Raw genomic sequence first — 17,638 nt, 5'->3', positions numbered from 1 at the left:
CTGAGGCACCCTCACCTTCGTCGAGTAAATGAAAAACCTGTCACTCACACTTCCGGTATCTTTTTCCTATTTCCCACTCCAATTACTGACTTGATCATCAGAGTGTCTTAGACGGGCCACCGCACCAGCGTTGATTCTTTGTTGCATGTCTTATTATTAGTCCGTAGGACACGTGGCCTCTTCTCGAAATTTACTGTCAACAATAAATATATATATGTGTGTATGTATGTATATATATGTGTGTATGTATGTATCAATATATATGTAAAATAGATATCATAGTTTTAAGAGTCATTGGATCAGTGGTTTCCACCGTTGCCGTAATAGTACAAAATATATATTTAATTTTCAAGGAATGATTAAAGATAAGAATATTAGCTTGTTATGAACTTATTCATAATAATAATAATATATATATATATATATAAAAGTTATCCTATTAAAATTACAAAAAATAATCAATTTTAAAATTAGGTATATTGAAATTAAAAAAAAAGTAAATGATATTTTATTTGAACTTATTCAATTAAATAAAATTTTAATCAAAATCATCCCTGTTAAAAGAAATTATTTGATTTTTAACGAACTATTATATTTGAAGATAACTAATATTACAGTATTCCTAAAAAAAACTAATATTCCAATAAAAACTTATAATATACTTTATCTTTTCAAAATTTCAAAGCAGCCAATCCAAGTTAAAAAAAATCATTATAAATTTAACTCTACAAACATGATCTAAATAAACAGTTTAAGTTTCTCCTACAAATTTGTCTACAAATTTAATTAGATTAAATATCACTGGAAGGAAAAAGCATCTAAAAAAATCAGACTACCAAAACTAGGCTACACAACTCTTCATTCAACCCTTTCACTCTAAATACAGGCTACCCAAACTCAGATACAACACCCCTAGACCAACCTTCCATACTTAACAAACTCAAGCTAGAAATGTGGAACCTGTGGACCAAACGTTTCTTAGAGTGCAAATAAGCATTAATTAAGTCATTATTTTTTTACTTTTAAACCACATTAGAATACTTCTCAAGTATTTTTTAAAAGGTTACAGATAGAGAAGAGGGGCAAAACTTTTAGAGAGAGACTATAATAGTTTTAGAGATAGAAAAGTGTGGGAGAGTGAACAAAATTGGTCTGAGAGAGAATTTAGAAAGGAAAAAAGTAACTTTAGTGAAAAAAATAAGGTGAAATAGGACAATTTTAGAAGTTAAATTTATACTTATCTAAAAATTAAGGCCTCTTTCTTAGAGAATCAAATTTTGGTTACTGTTTTGAAACTCACTGGATTGAATGAAGGTCTCCTTTGCCTTCTCTAAGAAGAGTGGAAATTCTTAAAACAACAATTTTTTTTTATGTTTTTATTTTTTTCTGATTTTGAATTCAAAACTTTTAAAATGTAGAATTATATTTAAAAATATAAAAACTTTGATATAAACACTATTTCATATACTATAAACTTGTTTCATTTTTTGTAAACATTAAAACATGTAAAATAGAAAATATTATCAATTATGTAATATTGTAAAATATACATTCTAACAAAATTTATAACATTTATGTTGATAGATAAATTAATAATATTTTAGATTAAACTAAATATTTAGTAGGTAATCAATGACCAATTAACAAATATACTACAAAACACTTTGATTTTTTTTAATTGAGATTCAATTTTCATATTTGCTACGAAACACATATTTAAAAACATGGAATACAACTCTATTTTCATTTAATTTCTTATTTTTAGAATTATGCTTTTAGATTACTAACCAACTGGACCCTAATTTTTTTATTAGGAATCACCTGTAAAAGAGAATTACTCTAATTTTCTCATAGAAACAAGTTTTAGATTTTAGATTTTCATTGCCGAATTGATTTTGGCAACTACAAAAATAGTTCATCCTAAAGTTACTCTCAAATATGCACTTATGAATATCAATTTTATCACATTAAAATCTATAAATTAAATAGGTGGCGCAATTAGTAAATCCTTAAAGATAAGTTAAAAAATTATTACAAAAATCAATCCATAAATCCATTAAAATGCAAAAAAAGGGATTGTTCGAGCATATACTTCAGTGGATAACATGTTTGTTTATGGTGATTTCTAATCTGGCTCGAGAACTGATAAGGATTGAGTATGGCCAAGCTCTTAGATCGAGCTTAGTAAGGTAAGACTTGCACATAGGAAGCGGTCACTCTAATGCTCAAGTGAGTAAGAGGCTGATCTTAAGTCTCAAGCTAAGGAATCAGATTGTGCACCTGAAGTCAGAGTGGCACTCCTTATAGGGTGTCAGGTGGTAGAGTTGTTAGCTTTATGACTTCAATCAAACTAAATATTTTGATGATCACAAAACTAAGTATAAACTAACCATTTGATTGTTTCAAAGTGTTCATAGTGTAGAGCTTGAGAAGACAAAACCAACACCTTTCGAATCACTCAAATCGGAGTTCAAACGAGTAAGTTATGGTCAAAACAATTTAGGAGAAAAATCTTATGTGGCAGTTGACATGGACAAGTGGACTGTTGGGACTTTCTCTACCTTCAAAAAGATTATAGACTCGTGCAAGCGCACACGGTCACAAGTAATACTTGGTAATAATCCAAAGTCGAATCCTCAAGGACTTATTGCTTTTCAAAACAGTTTTTAAGAAGTGAATAGTTCAAATATGCAGTCGTGATTTAGGAAGAAAAATGTGATGAAATGTTGTTGTTTAGGGTTTTAACTAACAAGCAATTTAATGAAACTAAACCTCCTTGTCTCCTACCTTAGTTTTGATGCAAAACATGGAAAACACACTATGTTGGGAAAATACACCAGGCGCAATTCCTGACTTTTCTTGGGATTTGAGTTCTACTCTTTTACTACAGCTTTTGGTTGCTTCAGAAGTTAGGGTAACCTACAATCAAATTTCTAACTGTGATTACAATCCTAGAGAATATCTACTAACTTATTTGCATTATGGGTTAGAGGGCCTATGCCTAGGACCATGTTTTATGCATTTATTCCTATGTCACATCCCATATTGGTTTCCTATTATTTTACCTAACTCACCTCTCTCAAGGTTGGGCTTTGATGTATAAATCAAGTTCCCACTGGCCAAATGGAAAAAAGACGTAAAGAGAAGTTTTTATAAACCAACCCAAAAAAGTGTCAGGCGCAATTTGGCCAAAATCCCAAGTGTGTTGAAAATCGAATCATTTGACTAAGGCATTCCACAAGGAGGTTGATAACTTATTTAGAACATAATTAAATGAAAGTAAATGCACGAAAACATAAAGGAAGTATTTTTCATTGAATTTAAATGAATAAATAAGCCGTAGAATGAGTTCTAGCTTGAACCTCTTCTCTCTCAAGCGTGAGGGGAGTTAAAACTCGCTAAAGAACTTTAAAATAATAGAATGAACATAGAACGAAAGTAAGAACTTGAATTAAAAGCAATACAAAAGGTAAAAGCATGAAAACCAAAGAAATGAACAACTAGAACATGAACATAAACCCTAAAAACGTGTTCTACAACTAAAGAGCATCTAAAAGAAGATGAAATGAAGCTTGGAAGGGATGAAATTCTGCTCGATGGATGACTTCCTTTTATAGCACCATAGGTTGGTTAAAACTCCCGTCTATTTTAGGTGGAAAAGGGTTGAGATTCACCTAACCACCTCACTTGGACTTGGACTCATGGTTTTGAACATGTGGAAAATGTCCTCCTTACCCTTCATTAATCAAAACGTGCGTTTTGACAATTTGCCTTCCAAAAATGCGCTGGACGCAATTATGAAAAAACAAAATTATGTTATTTTCTTCCAACTTTGACCGCATTTATCTCATATTCTTCCTAAAGTACCATAGTTTGACTTTTATGTAGAAATACTCTATGCATGTTCTACTTTAAGAATATGTGGTCCTTTTGGCAAATAATAATGGGAAAAAGGTAAAAAACGTGGTCAAATAAGGCTACCGACACATGTTTTGTAGTAAAAAGTCAACCCTAACATGGACCACTCAAAAGTTGAAATGTAGCATTAAGAGGATATACTTATGTTGACATGACATCTAATAATTGAACAAATGAGAAGACAACATGTGGCGCTTTCAATCTCCACAAATAAAATTCTCACAAATCTCACAATCTCTACAATTATTCAATCTTCATAAATTCTCTGTTTCAATCTCCACATATTCTTCCAATCTCTATTAATCTTCTTTATTCTTCTACCTTATCGTTCACTTTAATTTACACTGACCATCTTTGTTGCGTTAAATTCAATGGCTAAAATTCATTTCAAAATTTTATTTAAAGACACCAAATTCAACCATCTTACACACCAAATACCAAAGCAAATATATTTCTCTCTTCAAATTCTCCTCTCAACTTTTGCAAAATCTTTATTCTCTCCTATACATAAATTGCCCATTTTTTTGTGAGAGATAGTACATAAAATTCAACAGAACCAAACCGATCAACCCTCTTTTTATCCTAGGCTAAAGAGAAACCGCACAATCATTTTTACTGATTCAGGAATCAACCAATTTAGTTTTCTCACAAACCAAGGTGCACCTACACCTTAATACAAAACCCATTTGAAAATAAAGAATTCAAATTAACACAAGTAGATTAAACTAAATTTTGTACCAAAGTAATGGCTAAAAAGCCACACTCAAAATAATATTTATTCAATAAAACTGTTATTGAAGTTTCTTTTAGATTTGCATTAACCAAAATCCAATAAACTAACATTCGAGGTTATGTCATATAACTGGAGCAGTATATAATTGATATACAGTATGTAATTGATATACATGGTACATATTTGATATACAATATATAATATATATTTGATATACAAGTGGATAATGTTACAGTAATAATCTAAACGGCCTATAGTATATGGGTAAGGTTTAGGTACCTTATCCTGGTAAAACTATGGATATGACTCACTTTGTAATAGTTACAAACGATTAAATCCAAATCATTCATGTGGAGACATGCAAGTGGGGGTATGCTATGCAATGAGTTTGTATAAGATCAGATAGTGAAATAATTAATCTTTAGTTGTAACACTGTTAACTAATAGATTATTATTTCATAGGAAGATCGGGTAACTCAATGTCAATCCTAAGTGAGTTATGGACTCCTGCCCATAAAGGATCGTCCTTGATTTGTATGGGTGAGAGTGACCCGGGTCGCCGACTTAATATTCCTACCATTTGTGGGGCAAGACCGAGTGAGAAGCTGGGAACATAAGTACAAAAGATAAAATTTATTCATTCCCGACTTTAAGATAAGTAGATGAGTGTTCTCTTAAGTGCTGATTCCGGGACTTGAATAAGGGGCCCACCCTTTCACTGATCTGAGAGAGACTTCAATTTAATTATTGAACCATAAACAAGTTGTTCATTAAAGGATGAGTGATACTTAAAGTAAAAGAGGTAACTCAAAGGTAAAACGGTAATTCGACCCAGCTGTAGTTACATCCAAGGATTGACTTACTGTTATTGGTCAATATCCCTGAACACAAAATATTATACAGTGAGAATAGTACAGTTGTGGGTCTTTAGTGGAGTGACCCACAATTAACAAGTATTGATTATTTTGATTAATGAGTTTAATAAATTAATATTGTATTGTTGGAGCTTCTTATGTGTAGGTCCATGAGTTCTCCCTACTAGCTCGTAAAAGATAGTTAAGAACATTTAGTTTTGAAAAGAATTTGAAATGTTCAAATTTAATAAGGGAATGTGTATAGCGCATGCACCATTTATTTAATGTATATGTTGATACAATGTATAATTAATTTTGGATAAGGATTTGAAATTAATACTATATTATTATGAGAGAATTATTTGAATAAGATTCAAATAAAATTTAATATGAATTGAATTGATATTAAAACTATAGGCTAAACCCTAAACTTAACGTGCATTAGTACACATTAAAACTATACATTTTAATTTGATTCAAATATATATTATTAGTTTTCTAAATAATTAATTATATGAATTAAATTAATTAATTATTAATTAATTAAATTAAATTAATTATCCCACCCTCGTCCATTTTTGCAAGAGAGTGGAGAGTTATGAGGTGGGTAACTGCCTCCCACCTTACTGTTAAGTTGCAGAACTGTTCTGCAATTTGGGTCTCTCCAAAGAGATTGGAAAAAGCTCTCGCAAAATTTCTCACAAAAAGAAATTTCTCTATCTTCAAACACGGTTCCCACAAACCAGTGCTTAATGTCCAGCTTTTAGCAGAGTAATCTTGTGGTAGTGTCAATTGAGTTACAGTGAAGAAGAGTTTTTCAAAGCTAATCCATTTTTTCGTATGTTTTCCCTTTTTTTATGTTTTTCAATTTAAAAAAAATCGAACAAAAGCAATAACTCGCTTCTGTTGCGGGATTCAATCCCTTCAGGTTCTCACTCGTAGGAGGGTTGTTGTAGTAAAATATCTAAGAAGGAGTCTTGGAGAGTGGAGTATGAATTTCCGAACCACGATAAAAATTCTAGGTGTCACACATTCTCTTCTCTTCTCTCTCTCTGTTTTTTGTTTTTTAAATTAAGTATTTAACTCCTTTAAATTATTTTGGTAGATTACATATAGGTTTGCTTAAATATTTTGTTCATTATTCTTCTTATTGTTAATTTTCTTTTGTTGATTACATAATTGTTTGTTACTCTTGACCATTCGATCCTATAATTGGTTCTAGAGTAGGTAGCTCATTTAAGAAAAAAAAAATTCATTCTTCGAAATACAATCTTTTTCTAAAACTGTATTTTTTATTTTCTAAAATCTGAAATTTTCTTTATTTTTAAAGAAAAGTTTGAAAAATTGTGTTTTTTACCTGATTTCACTAGAAAATATTTTTCCTCAAAAAATTGACATTTGAAAACTATTTTTCTTCACTTATGAAATTCTTAAAATTTGTTTGATTTAGAATAAATCTTTGATTTTTTTAATTTCATATATTTGAAAATTATTATTATTTTTAATTTTCTTTGAAACTTTTCTTAAAACTTAGTTGTTTGAGCTTATGGCAAAAATTGGGGTTAATGAACTTTATGAGGGTCACTCTACCATTAGGCCACGTATTTTTTATGGAAATAATTATACTTGGAGAAAAACTAGGATGAAAATTTATCTGATTTCAATTGATTATAACTTGTGGGAAATTGTTTCCAAATGTCCCTTAATTTCTATTAAGAAAGTTGATAATGTTGATGTAGCTAGAAATGAAACGAGTTTAATGATGATGATAAAAGAAGAATGTCTACTAATGCTAAAATCATGAATTTTTTGTTTTGTGCTTTATGTGCTGATGGATTTAATTAAGTATTTGCATGTAACTTTTGTAAAGAAATATGGGATATGGTTGAAGTAACTCATGAAGAAACAAATCAAGTAAAACAGTAAAAAAATTGGCATGCTTGTTTATGATTATCAATTGTTTAAAATGGATACTAACGAGTCTATTACTGAAATGTTTACTAGATTTATATAATATTTTCAATGCTTTGTAAGGTTTAGGAAAGGAATATACCACAGCTGAGAACGTGAGGAAGATTCTCAAATCTCTACCAAAAAGTTGGGAAGACAATGTAACGGCGATTCATGTAGCGAAAGATTTCTTAGAACTTCCATTGGAAGAACTTATTGGATCTCTAATGACACATGAGATAATCATGAAAGACAACATAGATAGAATGTAAAAAAAAAAAAAAAAAAAAAGCCTGACATTCCAAGGGGTTTCTGAAAGTGAGGAAGAACTTGCCTACTCATCCAAGAAGTTTAAGAAGCATTTCAAGAAGAGGCACTTTCCAAAAAAAACTAACAGTCAAGATGCTAAAGGAGAAAAGAGCACTAGAGACGTCATCATCTGCTACAAGTGTAAAATGGATTGACATGCAAGATCTAAATGCCCTCTACTACATAAATCATCTTCATGGAGAAATAAGAAGACTATGAAAGAGACGTGGGATGAAAGTGATGAAGGAAGTAATTCTGAAAGTGGAGAGAAAGTAGCTAATATTTGTTTCATGGCTTTTGGAGACGAAGATGATGACGATGAGATATGTTTTGAAAATCCTTCTTTTGATGAGCTTATGGATCATTATAATGATATTAAAGAAGAATTTGAAAAATTAGGCAGTAAATATTAAGCTCTTAAAAAGAAGAATACTAAGCTAGCTCATGAGAACTATGATTTATTAGTCAGGCACGATAGGTTAAATAAATAAAATGATATGTTTAGAAAATATCTTGTTATGTCATAGTCTAATTTGCATGCTTTAAAAGAGGAGTATAAATTATTAGAAGTGAAAAATAAAGATATATAATCTACCCTTTTAAAGTTTACAAACGGTAAAAGGAACTTAGATATGATGATGAAAAAATAACAAGCTATTTTTGATAAAAGTGGTTTGCAATGCATGTGGAAAATATGGTCATAAAGTTTATGCTTGTAACTTGAGGAAAAATTGTGCATTAAATAAAAAGAGATGAAATCCTAAATTTTTACATCTTGATCTTTCTTCTAGGTATGTTTGAGATCAATAAAGAGCAAGTGGTACTTTGATAGTGGATCTTTAAAGCAGATTATTGGAGACCAGATAAACTTCACACACCTAGAAAAGTAAGATGGAGGATACATTACCTTTGGCAACAATATGATTCAAATGTATAGTTTTAATTAAATATGTGATATTTAATTAAAAGTTAAATAATTAATTGTTATTTATTTATTTAATTAATTAATATTTGGATTTAAATTAATTAATTATTAATTAGATTAATAATTATTAATTAAATTTATTTAGTTAATTAATTATTAATTAGATTAATAATTATTAATTCAATTAATTAATTGTTAATTAATTTAATTAATTTATTAATTATTAATTAAATAAAAAAAAAGATATCTTGACGGTCTTCAGATTTCCCATTGATTCAGGAGAAGATATACTATATCTAAAAGAATTAGATATCTTAATGGTTTTAGGAGTTTTCCTCTCTATTAATATAACAATAAGTTGAACCTTAAAGGGATGCTAAATGAAAAAAGGCTAAAAATCTCTCAAAATCTCTTACTATCTCAATCCCTTCCAACTGGATCCCACAATCTGGATTCTCTACCGAGAGACATAGTAACGAAGATCAAGTGGTGTTGTCTCGTTAGGATCTCACGAAGAAGAATCTTCAAAGGTTAAATCCAACATTCTTACATGTTTTATATTTTTTTGGTGTTTTAAATTTCAATAGAAATTCAAGAACGCATTCTACTACTTTTGCTCTGGGATTCACATCCCCTTTACTTGGAACACCAATTCTCCTAAGGCTTGCGCGCGGCCGAGTGGTGCCACGTGGACAATCTGAACTCGGGGACAACCTTGGAACCTTGAGTGTCCTTGAGAAGGTAGGAACACGTCCGAGTCGGAGCCCTAATCGGATCCTCTACTCGGGGAAATGCCTTGGAACATCAGTTCTCTTAAGGCTTGTACGCGACCGAGTTGTGCCATGTGGGCCATCTGGATTTGGGGGCAGCCTTGCAACTTTAAGTGTTCTTGAAAGAGCAGGAGTATGTTTGACTGGAAGCTGTATTTGGATCATCTATGCTAAAAGAAAAAATGCCTTAGAACATCAATTCTCTTGAGGCTTGCACGCAGCCGAGTGATGCCACGTGGGCTATCTGGACTCAGGGGCAGCCTTGGAATTTTAAGTGTTCCTGAACAGACAGGAACAAGTCCGAGTGGGAGCCCTATTCGGATCCTCTACTTAGCGAAATGCCTTGGAACATTAGTTCTCGTGAGCCCTGCACGCGACCGAGTGGTGCCACGTGGGCCATCTAGACTCGAGGGCAGCCTTGGAACTTTGAGTGTTCCTGAGAAGGTGGGAACACGTCCGAGTGGGAGCCCTATTTAGATCCTATTCTCGGAGAAATGCCTTAGAACATCAGTTCTCATGAGGCTTGCATGCGGCCAAGTGGTGCCACGTGGAACATCCGGACTCAGGGTAGCCTTGGAACTTTGTGTGTTCCTCAAAGGACATGAATACGTTAGAGTGGAAGATCTATTCAGGTCATCCATTCGGAAAGAAAAAATGCATTGGAAAATCAGTTCTCCAGAATCTTGCACGTAGCCGAGTGGTGTCACGTGGGCTATCCGAACTCGGGTGCAGCCTTGGAACTTTGATTTTTCCTGAGAAGACAGGAATACGTCCGAGTGGGAGCTCTATTCGAGTCCGCTACTCAAAGAGATGCCTTGGAACATTAGGTCTCCAGAGGCTTGCTTACGGCCGAGTGGTGCCACGTTGGCTACCCGAACTCGGGGGCAGCCTTGAAACTTTGATTATTCTTGAAAAGGTAGGAAGATGTCCGAGTAGGAGCCCTATTCGGTGTTCGCGTGGTCGGGTGGATGTCCAAGGCGAAGCGACACCTGGACATTTGATCCGACGACTAAGGGTCACCCATTTTCTCTATAAATTAAGGGTTGGCCCTTACTTCTGTTGTCATCGGTTTTCTTCCTTTACTCCTGTTTAATCTATCTAACACCAAGAAATATGCCTAGATCCTCCGACAACGACCCCATCCGAGTAAACACCCCTTCGGAGAATGGTCCTGCCTTCCCAGAAGGACATCCTCTTGACGGGAATGAGAACTACTTCCTCTCTTATGGGGAGGAGGTTTCTTTAGAAGAGGAGGACTTTCTGGTTTCCAACGGTGGGTATCTTTCAGAGGAGAAAAATGATACTGGCGAGGAAAAGGCAGAAGAGGAAATCTGTGGAGAGGAGGGTGAGCCTTTGAATATGGTGTCAGATTTCCTAGACCATTGGGTTGCTCAGTCCTGGACTTACTCGACCTTGCTCAACTGAGTAATGACGAACTCATTGCGCATGTTTGCAAACTAGAAAGAGACCTTCACAAGATGCGAGAGGAGCACATGGATGTTGAGATGGCCGCCGCTTTGCCATTGAAACGGTATGGGATGTCCCCTAGGGGATGGAGGATCAGAGCAGGCCTATCAGACGTTCTCTTGTAGGGTCAGGCATTTGGAGAAGGGGATTGAACGCCACGCGCCTACGCACTAACTTCACCATTTTTCTGCTTCGTTTCTTCTTTTTTTATTCTTTTTTTTGTAGACAAGGATGTCTTATGGCGACGTCACCGCCTTTTCTTTTTTATATGTATTGAAATGAGGGGCCCCACAACCTCCTCTAATTATCAATTAGACTTTCCTCTTTTTTTTTCCTCTTTCTCTACCTTTTATTTTACACGTATCCTGAGGAAGCCTTTGCATGAAATGATGAGTTTGCCCTAGGTGGGACTTCCGAATTGGCTATAAGAGAATTCGGGCCAGTCTTTTTTACAATGGAAGTTTTCCTAGGCCAACGTGACCTCAAGAAGCGCGTATGCCGTCCACTTTTGATTTGGTCATATTTTTGCGACTACCAGCATTCGGATTCCGAGTGCATGCAAGTGGCAGCTAACAGGCGTGTCCATCCCATAAGGCAGCGAGTCAAGCGGATGGGATATGCGCTTCACCAACTAGAGCTACGTGTTTTTGTGATGGAGAGGAGGCTTGGTTTTCCGTAGATTTGGGACCTTTCTATGGAAGTTTCTATTTTCACTTGTTGTCTCTTTTATTGGTGTAGAAGTGTTGTCGTGATCGGTGCATGTAACCTATAATGTTTATTAATGAATAACCTGAAACTTCTTCTGTGCGTTGTTCTTGTGATATCTTTCTTTTGGGCGTGGTGTCGCACACGCCTATCAAAAGTCCCACGCGTGAGGTCAGCGCCGTCAACAGGTGTATCGCTTAAAGGCTCATTCGTACGTGGCTATCCGGTGCCCCCCTAGAAGGATACGCGTCCATAAGGCGACATTAAACTACCTGCGGGGCGCTTCATTTTTCGTAACCTTTATTATAAGTTATTGCTTTTAATACGATTCATAGCCTCCATTCTACGGTAGGTGGTGCATTTGTTATAAAAGCGGATGTCTCACTTTCCACCCCTTATTTCGGGCGATGGGGAAAAAAGGCATTGCTCATTTGACGATGACGTCTCGCGTAACAGTAGCGATTTGCCTCTTGTTGAAGATGAATTGGCCATCGAGGTTATGTGGTTGCGTCGTGCACTTACTGATATGGAGAGCTTCACCCATAGCCAAGCATATCAGGACAACTTATTTTACAAGGCCAACGACACCCTATACATGGAAAAGGCTGAGTTGGAGGCAAAGATCGAGATTCTCCGTTTCGACAATGAGGCCCTTCGCGAACGAGTGGCCACCTTGGAGCATGCTCTAATCCTTGGACCAGAAGGACGCAGGAGGAATAGATGATGTTAGCATCGGTCTACTCGGAAGGGAGTTTTCCAGGTGAAGCGAGGCCCTGCCTCATCGATCGAGGCGGTTATTCGGATGGGGGATAGCCCATGCGTCTCTAATTGCCTTCTGTGTTTGGACTCTACCATAGGGTAGTGTTGGGAAGTTTTTAAGTTGTTGATGTTGTTTCGCACATGTTCCTAACGAGAGTTATACTGGGTTGCTTCTTATATTAAATGAAATGACACTCTTTTGGTTTTATTTTGATTTGCTTTGCTCTACCTTGGTCCTAGAGAGTTGTGGTTATATGGACTTTCACCCCTGGCTCGGGTTGTGCTTCATCCTGAGGATCAGCGGGACCCAGGTCTTACGGTACCATGCAAAGTCATAATAACAGTAACGAAAATATTTCCAATTCATTTAATTATAAGAGCGGTCTCATATATGCAGATGGCTTTTGGTCTCTTTAAGGATAATATATCAAAAGGTGCTCAACATTCCATGGGTGACAAAGCGGCTTGCCCTTCATATTTCCAGCCTATAAGTTCCCGGTCGGATGACGCCAGTCACTCGGTAGGGGCCCTCCCAATTGGGGCCGAGTGCTCCATCTGTTCGGTTATTCGTGTTTAGCATTGCTTTTCTCAGCACCAAGGTTCCAACTTCGAACTTGCACAGCTTCACTCGTGAATTGTAATACCTAGCTGCTCGGCTTTGATGCTTGGCAATGCGGAGGCAGGAGGATTCCCTGTGTTCCTCCAAAAAATCTAGGGAATTCATGATTCCTTCGTCATTGAGCTCTTTATCATAGGGTTCAATCCTTAGCGGGGGTGTTTCCATCTCCATAGATACGACTGCTTCCATGCCGAAAGACAGTAAATAAGGAGTTTCGCCCATCGTGATCCTTAGCGTGGTCCTGTAGGTCCCCAAGACGCTGGGAAGTTCCTCAACCCATAGGCCTTTGAGTCCTTTGAGCTTTGTTTTCAGGATCTTTTTAATGACTTTGTTCAGCACCTTGACTAGCCCATTAGTCTGAGGATACACCGGGGTCGAGCTGAGGTGCTTCATTCTAAAATCCGAGCAGAATTTCTTGAAATTTGTGTTATTGAATTGTTTACCATTATCCGAGATGATGATGTTTGGAATGTCAAATCAACAGACAATGGACTTCTAGACAAAGGCCGTTATCTTTGGCTCGATGATGGTGGCGAGGGGTTCAACTTCCGTTCTTTTTGTGAAGTAGTCGACCGCGATGACCACAAATTTGGTCTGCTTCTTGTCTATACGTAGCTGGCCGATCAGATCGATTCTCCATATGCTAAGGGCTAGGGGGCGGTCAGACTCGTCAGTTGCTCAAGCGGTCACCACATACGACGGTTGTCCGCTAACACCTATCACAGCGTCGTGTGAACTTCTTGGAATCCTTAGCCATGGTGGGCCAATAATAGCCCTGGCGCAAGATATTGTTCGCGAGTGCTCGACCTGCAAGATGGTCCTCACAATCGCCTTCGTGGACCTTGCTTAGGACGTATTCAGCTTTCATCGGATATACGCATCTGATAAGCGGGAGGGAATATCCCAGTTTGTATAGGACGTGATTCCTAAGGAGATAATGGGCGGCTCGTCTCCTGAGAAGGCGGGCGTCTGTTTCATTTTTGGGTAGCTCCTCCCTTTCCAAATGTTTGATGATAGATGTTCTCTAATCGACAACATCGGGTTGGTCGATATCCATAATTTATGACTCGATGAGGCTCAACTCATTCATGATCTTGACTAGCACGGTCAGGGCAGGTCGGTCTCATAAGACGGTGCTAGGAAGGCTAGGGCGTCCTTGTTGGCGTTCTTCGAACGAGGGACTTGCTCGACGAAGCTCGTTCCAAAGAAGTTTACGAGTGCTCGTACCCGTTCAAGGTACGAAGCCATTCGATTGTCCTTGGCTTGATACTCCTGGTTAACTTGGTTGACCACCAGTTGAGAGTCATTGACGACACTGAGGTGTCTCATATTCAGCCGTGTTATTTGAGGTCCAAAATTTGAAGCGAAGGGCGTACTCATGGTGGCTCCCTTTCGAACTCGTTAGTAGGATCCCGGCTCCATACCTCTACTCGTTTGCGGATCTGTTAGTATATAGGGTCCAATATTCCGGCGTGGGCTCTGCGCCTTCTTCAGCCTGCGTTGGGGTTAGCTCAACAATGAAGTCGGTGGCTGCGTACCCCTTTACGGATGTCCTGGGGGTAGTACCGGATGTCGTACTCGCTTAGCTCTACGGCCCACTTCATGATTCTCCCTGAGGCTTCGGGCTTTTGGAGTATATGTCGGAGTAGGTGGTCAGTCAGGACTATGACCTAGTGGGCTTGGAAGTAAGATAGTAGCTTCCGCGCCAAGGTGACTAGTGCTTAGGCAACTTTTTCGATTTGAGTGTAACGGGTTTCTTCCCTGATTAGGGGCTTGCTGGTATAGTATAGGAGAAACTGTTTTTCCCTTTTCCTTGACAAAGGCTAAGCTGATCACATTTTCTAAGACGGCGAGGTGGAGGTACATGCTCTCCCCTAGATTTGGCTTAGCTACAGGGGGCTGATGCAAGGTACTGCTTTAACTCTACGAAGGCCTTATCGTATTTGTCTGTCCATTCAAACTTTCCTTATTTCCTTAGTATCATAAAAAATGGGAGGCACTTGTCGGTCGACCTAGAGATAAATCTCTTTAAGGCGGCGATTTTTCTGTTCAGGCTCTAGAGTTACTTTAGATTGGTCTGGCGACTTCATATCCAGGATGGCTCGGATCTTCTCGGGATTTGCTTCAATCCCTCACTGGTGCACTATTAAACCGAGGAATTTGGCTTACCTCACTCCGAAGGCGTATTTGGCCAGGTTCAGTTTCATACCATGACTTTGCATAACCCTAAAGACTCCGAAGAGGTTCTCCTCATGTTGTTCGGTAGTCCGGCTTTTGATAAGCATGTCGTCAATGTAAACTTCTATATTCCTCTCGATCTGTGAAGCAAACATCTTGTTCACCATCCTCTGTTAAGTCACCCCTATGTTCTTTAATCTGAATGGCATAACCTTGTAACAGAACGACCCTTGTTTGGTAATAAAGGAGGTGTATTCCTGGTCGGCCGGGTGCATTTGGATCTGGTTGTATCTAAAGTAAGCATCCATGAATGTCACTAATTCCTGTCCAGTGGTACAGTTGACTAGTTGATCTATTCGCGGTAGGGGCAAGCTATCCTTGGGGCAGACCTTATTCAAGTTGGTGAAGTTGACGCACATTCGGTAGTGTGCGTAGCACCCTTATGAGCTTCTTGGAGTCCTACCCTAGTCGTCACCTTATTCAAGCTATCCTCGGGGTAGACCCTTTCCCTTGAGAAATCGATTAACGGGGATGGGGACCTTTTGAGCTTCTTGGAGTCTCACCCTAGTTTGTGTAGCACCCTTAGGGGAAGGCGTTGGCCGAGCTCCCTCCATCCACCAGTACTCAGTGTGTGGGCACATGGTCGATGCCCACAACGATCACGTGTGCGTCGTCCTATAGCTGGAGCTCGATGCCAGCCTCCCCATCTGTAAAGGTCATCACAAGTCCTGTATCAGATGTTTTCGTGGTCATAACCTCTCATGCTCCTGGTCAGTTTCGGGCTTGTCGGGCCAGGGCTTTTCGCTTATTGCTGGAATGTCCTCCTGTAGAGCCTTCATTGATGGTGAGGATGGCCGGTAGACGTTTGTCTTTATTTGGGGATTTTGGCTTATGTTGTCCTCTGTTGTTGTTGTATTTTCATCTATGATGCCCTGGGCCTTTGCCTACGAATTCTTTCAGGTTTCCTCTATGGACTAGAGACTCGACCTAATCCTTGAGGTCACGGTAGTCGGCAGTGACATGTCCGTGATCTCTGTGAAATTTACAATACTTGCTTTTGTCCTTTTTGGCGGAGTCACTTCTGGATAGCTCCGACCGTTGGAATAGGTTGTCGACGGGGGTTCCGTCGATCTGAGCCAATATCTAGTGTACCTGGATACGTGTGGGAGTGTATTTCCCATACCTTTGCGGTTAGTTTGCCTTGGTGTCTGGCGAATTTTGTTGGACTCTTTTTTCGAGGTAGTCCTTTCTGTTGGCTTCCCTTTGTCACGCCTAGCCGAGTCGTTCGACTTCTTATTCAGGGACTGACTTCTAGCAGCTCTTCTCCTGCTTTATGTCAGCTGATTCGGGCCGTGAGTTTGGCCATGGATTTGGTGGGGTACTCGCTGAGTGAACGGACAAGCTTCCTTTCTTTGATCCCCTGGGAAAGCGCCTAGAGGGCCACACTTTCGTTATAGTTAGGTACCCATAGCCATTCGTTGGTAAAGCGGGCTACGTACCGATTTTAAGTCTTCGCTCGGCTTTTGCTTAACATAATTTCAATTTCTTATCTACTGGATCAATGTTATGCTATTTCTTTTTCACTGCTCATTCACGTTGCAGTGGAAACATTTTCCTTTGTCTGCAACTTTTGTCCTGCCCTTCTTGGTAGCAGTAGTAGCAGTAGGGTCAACTTTCACCTCCTTACCATTGTTCTTCTTCTTTTTGAAAGTCTTACTTTCAGAAGAAGAAAGTGCAGTGGTTCCTGAGGTCGAACCTTGATGGAACCGTTTTGAGGTGACAACGTTTGCCTCCCCTTCCTATCCCTTATTTTTCATAAGAGACTGAAAAATTTGTAGCTCATTTAAGAGCGTGGTAAGGTTGAACTCTATCTTGTTCATCATAGCATTGCTGCGAAACTATACGAAACTCTTCGGAAGATATTCCAAGATAAAGATGACCTGACTCCCCTCGTCTATGACAGCGCCGTTTACTTCAGCCACATTAAAGTGGACCATCAGATTGAGAACATATTCTCGCACTGATGTTCCCTCTTTCATGCGAGAATTGTAAATGAACTTGAGGGCATCGTGTCAGGCTTGAATGGACGGCTTTCCAAATCTGTCCCGCAACGAGTCCATGATCTTCCTTGTGGTGACCATGCTCTCATGATTCTTGGCAGCACATCAGATATGCTTGTCAAGATGTAGACCTTGGCCTTATCATTAACCTTGATCAATCTGTCATAGGCATCCCAACTGGCTCGGATCGCATTAGGCGTGGGAGCCTAAGGACATTCCTCAGTTAAAACGAACTTAAGATCATCTACCACGAGTATCGTGTTAAGGTTCATTTTTCCATTATGTGTAATTTTCGCTGTTAAGTTTTTCGACGACAAGCAGTGTAATAACGAAAGTAGACATGCTGAAATATAAAATAATCTATATTAGACACTTGCACTACCCATTAAAA

At 38.0% G+C, this 17,638-nt stretch overlaps 1 protein-coding gene across 1 annotated transcript; it reads right to left on the bottom strand.

Moving 5' to 3' along the window:
- Positions 1-12,862: 12,862 nt before the first annotated feature.
- On the bottom strand, positions 12,863-15,354 carry LOC148211329 (uncharacterized). The gene is made up of 2 exons (XM_088124377.1): positions 15,179-15,354; positions 12,863-13,403 (listed from the first exon to the last, which is right to left on the bottom strand). The coding sequence occupies exons 1-2, from the start codon at positions 15,352-15,354 to the stop codon at positions 12,863-12,865; spliced, it is 717 nt and encodes a 238-aa protein (XP_087980503.1).
- Between the last annotated feature and the right edge of the window lie 2,284 nt (positions 15,355-17,638).

Source organism: Momordica charantia (genome assembly GCF_013281855.1).
Source record: "Momordica charantia cultivar OHB3-1 chromosome 5 unlocalized genomic scaffold, Mcharantia_2.0 BLBB01000005.1, whole genome shotgun sequence".
NCBI lineage: Eukaryota > Viridiplantae > Streptophyta > Magnoliopsida > Cucurbitales > Cucurbitaceae > Momordica > Momordica charantia.
This window is presented reverse-complemented; position numbering and strand designations above follow the sequence as displayed.

Bases quoted from the DNA above. Each gene is read 5' to 3' on its own strand.
- LOC148211329 (XM_088124377.1), bottom strand. From the start codon at position 15,354: ATGGTGAACAAGATGTTTGCTTCACAGATCGAGAGGAATATAGAAGTT. The intron at 13,404-15,178 runs GTAAGCCAAATT...CTCGGATTTTAG, and splicing joins AAATACGCCTTCGGAGTGAG to AATGAAGCACCTCAGCTCGA.